The 6,729-nt window shown below is 47.2% G+C and overlaps 1 protein-coding gene across 1 annotated transcript in view; it reads left to right on the forward strand.

The window, feature by feature from the left end:
* PTK2 (protein tyrosine kinase 2) overlaps positions 1–6,729 on the forward strand; it is a 190,187-nt gene that overhangs the window by 20,638 nt on the left and 162,820 nt on the right. The window contains exon 3 of the mRNA XM_042780908.1: positions 4,850–5,016. Within this exon, the coding sequence (XP_042636842.1) occupies positions 4,850–5,016 (167 nt within the window). The remainder of the gene's footprint in view (positions 1–4,849; positions 5,017–6,729) is intronic.

Here is a 6,729-nt window from a genome sequence, read left to right on the forward strand (position 1 = left end):
TCAATGTGGCTCGTAATAAAATATACAGATTTCAAAGACTTAGTCTGAGTGAAAGACTAAGTCTCTCCTTAATTGTCTGTTACCTGATTACATGTTGGAACAATCATCTCTCTGGTGTATTGGGTTAAATACAGTTATTACGATTAAGTTCACTTGTCTCTGGCTACCCTTTTTTTTTTTTGTAACATGACAACTCGATGATTTCAGACGGCCTGTGTGGCTCCATCTTGTAACATGACAACTCGATGAGTTCAGACGGCCTGTGTGGCTCGCATCACCGCATCGTTGCTGCTGGGCAGCTGTGCCCTGTGGAAGGCCTGTGTGGGTGAGAGGTGTGGGGAGATTTAATTTCACCAGAGAGGAGGTTTGAATTCTTAAATTGCTACATTCCAGAGGGTTTACTTCTCACACTTCAGTTAATAAGTACTATTCCTTTTACATGTGTGTGTTAACTAGTTTGTGTCTCATTGAGGGGATTTCTGGGGTGCCATAGTTTATAGTCAGAAGGAAGGTTGGGCAGTCTACTTCTGTAGTAATACTGCCTCGGAAACCCAAGGAGGGGTCGCTGTGAGTCGGGTCCAACTCCATGGCACATAACAACGTCAACAACAACATGGTTTATAGGCAAAGGATACAATGTAGCAACAGAAGAAGATTCCCAATGAAAGCACCTGGACATGTGAGATGGAGGCCTCTTGACCTTGGACACAACTTTTCGGGGGTCTTGTACCACCACCGACAAGTGCACAGCATGTCAGTATGAGGAAGAACAAGATCTGCTTGTGGTGGTGGGGTCTATAAAGTCCATTCCATCTATAGAACCTTCTAGGCTCCCCCAGAATCAGATGTGAGGAGCCATAAATCCAGTTAGTTACCACGCCATGCTGAGCAGTAGCACGGCGCCCAGACCCACGGTGCTACGGCCAGTGTGATAGATCTAGTTAGTGCTCATGGCACTGGTCTTGAGTTAGTGCATTTGTTAGCATTTGACAGGTGCCGGTATCTAGCTGAAGGCAAGTCTGAGGATTAGTATGATGAGATCTGTCCAGAGGTACCAAGATTAACCATTAATGTGCAACATTGAAGCTCTGGTGGCACAGTGGTTAAGGTGTTTGGCTGCTAAACACAAGGTCAGCATTTAGAACCCCCAGCTGCTCCATGGGAGAAAGATGAGGCAGTCTGCTTCCATAAAGATGACAGCCTTGGAAACCCTGTGGAACAGTTCTGCTCTAGGGTCGCTGTGAGTCCGAATCATCTTGACGGCAGTAGGTTTGGTTTTTTAAGGAGCTCTGGTGCCACAGTACCTAACATATTTGACTGCTAACTAGAAGGTTGGCAATTTCAAACCCACCAGCCACTCCATGGAAGGAAGATGGAGCCGTCTACTTCCATGAAGATCTACAGCCTTGGAAACCTGACGGGTCGCTGTGAGTCGGAGTTGACTTGACGGCAGTGGGTTTGGTTTGCACGCTGACTGCATCAGCCCTCTCCTCTAGGAGCAGTGCAGGCCACTCCATAGCGAGAGGGCCGCAGAGAAAGTCCAGTGCCACCAGAGAAGTTCTTGACCAGGACAGGGAAGTAGGTAATAGAATTTGGGAGTGGGCAGGGACTGGCTGCTTTGTAGGAGGATCTCCTTGGCTTTCATCTTGTTCTCATGACCCTGAGTCCCCTCTGATGGCTTGGAGCTGTCACAGCCCCAATCTCAAGCCAGAACCACACAGGCGTGCTCTGTAGTACTTGTCGAGTTAGGTACACTGTGCATCCAGCACTAAATACTTAATTTTCAAAGTTATTTGTTGAATTTGATTCAGAAGTAACCATTTAGGTTTCAGAATTAAACAAGTTATGAAGTATGTGCATTTCTCACTAACTTTAAGTCCCTTGTATATTTATAATAGTGGCTGCCGTCCCGAGTGCCACTCAGCAGAAGGAAGACTGGAGAATCTGCTTCTGTAAAGATTTATTGCCTTGGAAACCCAATGCAGGTTGCTGTGGGTGGGAATTGACTCAATAGCAGTGTTTTTGGGAGCTCTGGGGGCATAGTACCTTAAGACATTTGCTAACCAGAAGGCTGGAGGCTCAAACCCACCAGCCACTCCTCAGAAGGAAAATTGGGCAATCTGTTTCCATAGAGATACCACCTCAGAAATCCAAGGAGGGGTTGCTATGAGTCGAATCAACTCTGTGGCAGTGAGTTTGGTTTTTTTGGTTTTATCTCGAGTGAGTTAGAGATGAGATTTAAAAGGGTAGATGGAAGCATAACGAAAAGGCAAAATTAAATAAAAGGACATTTCTTTGTGCCGATTGTCCTTCATTCTTGGAAGATAGTGGACGTAATTAGTCACAAGGTAGCTTCTGTTTGGGGGCTCTTGGCTACACACGCACAGAGACACCTTCCAGGTCTAAGTTAACTCTTCAGCAGTGTGGCCAAGGGACCCATCATAGAACTTCAAGACTACAACCAAACCCGGCGCCCCTAGAGGACAGAGTGGAATTGCCTCAGAGGGTCTCCAAGGCTGTCATCTTGACTGAAGCAAAGCCCAAACCACACCCACTACCAGTGGAGTAGATTCTGACTCACAGCGCCCCATTGAGTTTCCAGTCTTTATGGAAGTAGACGGCCTCATCTTTTTCTCACAGAGTGGCTGGTGCATTCAGATTGTTGATCTGTTGGTTAGCAGCTGCAGACTTAATCACTGCACTACCAGGTCTCCTTAAGGGACCTGTTCTCCCCTGAAAAATGCCTCCATTAGGAGATGAGCCCCCTCATTGGTGCTGGGTGTCTATGCCCATGAGCCCAGAGCAGAGGGGGTCACCTGTGCTGGGGAGCAGCAGAGAAGGTAGGATTTGTCTCGGGGATAGTAGTGACAAATACCCTGTGAGAACAGTCTTTGAGTCCTGCAGCTTCTCCCACTGTGCATCTGGGTGCTGAAGGAGGAGGCCAGGTTTGTTGAGACAGGCAGTTAGACGGGGGCAGCAAGGAGCAGTGACGTGGGAGCTGTGGTGACCTCCTGAGCTGGGACAGGGAAACAAAGGTGCTTTTGTGAGACTTGGAAGGCGGCGCCAGCTCCTGTCTGCGGTGGCTCAGGGACGTGTGTCTTGGCAGGAGGGAGCTGCAGAATTCTCCTGAGAGGGAGCTGGAGAAAGTGTCCTTTCCTCCGGCAGACCCCCCCTCCCAGAGCCAAGATTCCTGCTGGCCGCCTTCCGCCAGGTGCCTTGCAGGAGCAGCTTGTACCACCCCACTCAGGGCTGTCCCAGCCCCATATGGCTCTGTGGGCTCCACATGTCCTTCCGTCCTAAGGACAACTCAGCTTCCCCTGCGTGGTCTGGCCCTCGGTTCTTGTTTCTTTCTGACAGCGAGCTTACTCCCTTAGTCGAGCTGTCCTCCTCCCTGTGCCTGGCGAGCAGTCTGAGATCCGCTCTCTGTGACACTCGATCCACTCGATGCCCTTGGTGGCGGACACTCTGGGCCTTGGGCAGCTTTTGTGTAAGGTGTATGTTGTGTTACGCATCTTCTCTCATGGGGGCTGGGGACATTCTGTGTTGTGTGATCCGCAGCATTGTGCTCAGCACACAACGAGGGTGTCACCATGCTGGCGCTAGAGCATGGCAGATGCCTTACAGTGTCAGCCAGCTCTGTAACAGCTCCAGTTAATCGACAGTTTGTAAGAGCCAGTGATTGTCTCTAATAGGCAATTTATTATTCACCTGAAAAATGGAAGAGGTTGTTGTGTAGTGTGGTCAGCACAGCTGGAAGGCATTCTGCTGCTTTTTGTCATGTTCACGACTGAGTATTCACATGTCACACATGGCCCTTACAGTGAGTCTTCACGCATCACACACAGCTCCTCACCAGTGAGTCTTCATGGGTCACACACGGCTCCTCGCCCATGACTCTTACGCACATGCTGCCTCTTCACACACATCATATGTGTTTACCCACACCTGGGAGGCACAGGCCAAGCCAGTCCTAACACTTCCCTGTCCCAAGCCTCAGGACACAACTCCCCTTTTCTCGGGCACTGTCCTGATGACCTCATGCAAGGCAACCCACTTCTCTGAATTCATGGGGCCCGTGGACTGGAAGGTTGAGCTATTTGGTGTGTTTTAGATGCTACACATCAGGATAATTCCTTCGTAATAGTAGACTGATGAGCTTCCAATTCAAATACCTTTCCACACATCGTCATTGTTACTGGAAACATGGCCTTGCTTGTGTGTTCCTGAATGCATGTGTTTTTTAAATAGTAAGATTCCAGCCTGGTTCAAGCAACACAATCTCGTTGGTTCGGAGAGTACAGTCCTTTGTGGGTCCCGTCCTCAGAAAATGGGCCTATAGCATGCTTGTGTGCTTCCAGGGGCTTTGGGGATTTTACAGAGCACAGTCGGAAATTGTACTTGTAAGTCTACATGTTGTTGTTACATGCCGTCGAATTGGCCCCGACTCATAGCGACCCCTCCTTGGGTTTCCAAGGCAGTATCACTACGGAAGTAGATTGCCCCATCTTCCTTCCAAGGAGTGGCTGGTGGGTTTCAACCGCCAGCCTTCTGGTTAGCAGTCAAGTGCCTTAGGCACTACGCTACCAGAGCTCCTACATACCTACCTTGTTACCAATAAAGAAAAAGGAAAAACTTCTTTTGATGATTTGAAAAAATTTCCTTGTTCATAAAAATACTATTTGAGGGGAAAAAAGTCCTAATTGAAATTAAGTCATTGATTTAACGTGATACCCATACCCTCTCTACCAATGGTCTCTGCTGATTAACTGAATGAGATGAATGTTGCATGCCTCTCGCCTGTGATTGTTCCCTGCTTGTAACACAGTCGTGTTCTGGGGGTGTGTTCTAGGGCATCATTCAGAAGATAGTTGACAGTCACAAAGTGAAGCACGTGGCCTGCTACGGATTCCGCCTGAGCCACCTGCAGTCGGAGGAGGTACACTGGCTCCACCTGGACATGGGTGTTTCCCACGTGAGGGAGAAGTATGAACTCGCACACCCCCCAGAAGAGTGGAAGTAAGAGGACAGCTGCTTTGGTGGGACTGACACGTGTCTTGTTTTTGCATATTAAGAACATGTACAGGGCTGCACATATCGTGTCTTCACTTACTTTTCACACTGACTGTCATGCTTGCGCCTGTGTGTGTACCACTGCTCAGTCATGATTACCCAGGGCCTTCTCTGGGCGCCTGTGTAGTCTGTGTGTGGACCTTGTAACTTCCATTCTTTTGCTGGTCACATTGCTCTTGTCAGTATTATTTTGTTTCCAACTCTGTTCTAAGTAGAACTCAAGTCTGTCTGCTTTTTCCTTTCTGATCTGTCCTTAGCCTTTTGCGCAGCAGGGCTTGATGCTGTGACGGGGGAGACCACCTGATTCCCTTACTGTTAGGGTACAGAGCTTGCTCACTTGTGCTCAGAATCTCCACTGCAGAGAGGGGGCATGTGTTTGATACTCACCCAGAAGATGAAAATGAGGAGGTGATCACATATTGTCTCCTGGGCTGACATTAATGGGGCAAGAATTATTTCCAAGGGAGTTGAAAGGATTCCCTGTAATTGTCCTGTCCCTGGCTCTCCCTTCAGACTCTCCCTTCAGACTGTCTCTCACTGTTACATAAACCAAGATGTTGGTAGGAATCTGAACCTATAAAATAGTTACTGTCGAGAAAATTTGTAAAATTGGGCTTTTTCACCCAGGGCCCTCACTTTACCAACGAAGTGAACCTAAATGAAGGTTGTCATGGATGGAAAAGGCCATTTTGTATTCAGTAATTTTCAGTCTAAGGATCTCATTTTATTAGCATAGACATTTAAAAAAAAAAAACATGTTTAGGTTAATAAATCTTTGGTTGAATAAAGCTTTGTCCCAGTTACAGATTTTAATAAAGAATGTAGTTGCATTTTCAGATTTATCAAATAGCTGGAACTGAGCTAACAGGATATTTCTTGAGAATATAGTTTGGTTGATTTATATCAATGACTAGGGAAGAATGGACGTACTGATAGTTAATGTAAGTAATTGGTTTAAAAACCATTTAAGGATATTCTAAATGGTAGTTAAAAATACAGGGAGGCATTTTGATTGAGCACAAATCCCTCAGTTTACACACTCATTTCATTGGTGTCCCTTACAGGATTTTCTTTCCTCCAGGCTTTGTTTATAGTAAGTGATGAATCAAGTGTTGGATAGTAAGTGATGAATCAAGTGTTGGATCTAAGTGTCAAGGGTAGGAGTTTTGGTTTTGTTCTTCTAAGCCAGTTCTTTTGACCTATTTCAAGTAAAATTGAGGTACTTCTTTATTAGATGCAGCCTGAGTCCACAACAGTAAGAAAGACTTAGTCCAGGTTGGATAGACCTCTCCTAGGCTGAGCCTGCTTGAATGGATGGTGACGAAGACACCGTTGTTGATAATACTGCTAACGATGACCATGGTGTCAGCTGACACTGATGACTGAGCACCAGGCCTCCTCCAGCTGTGTGTGTTTCACTCAACACTCCCAGAAGCCCTGTGAGGTGCACTGCGCTCATCCCTACTTCACAGATGAGGAAGCGGGGGGGGCTGGGAAATTGAGGCGTTAGAAGTCACAGAGATCATTAGTGACACAGCTGTGATTTGAATGTGGCTGACGTCACAGTACCAAAAAAAAACCCAAACTCACTGCTGTTATGTCGGATCCAACTCATAGCAACCCCTCCTTGGGTGTCCAAGGCAGTATCACTACGGAAGT

The sequence above is a fragment of the Orycteropus afer genome, unplaced genomic scaffold (assembly GCF_000298275.1).
Source record: "Orycteropus afer afer isolate SDZICR_OR568_19922 unplaced genomic scaffold, OryAfe1.0 scaffold00069, whole genome shotgun sequence".
Taxonomy (NCBI): Eukaryota; Metazoa; Chordata; class Mammalia; order Tubulidentata; family Orycteropodidae; genus Orycteropus; species Orycteropus afer.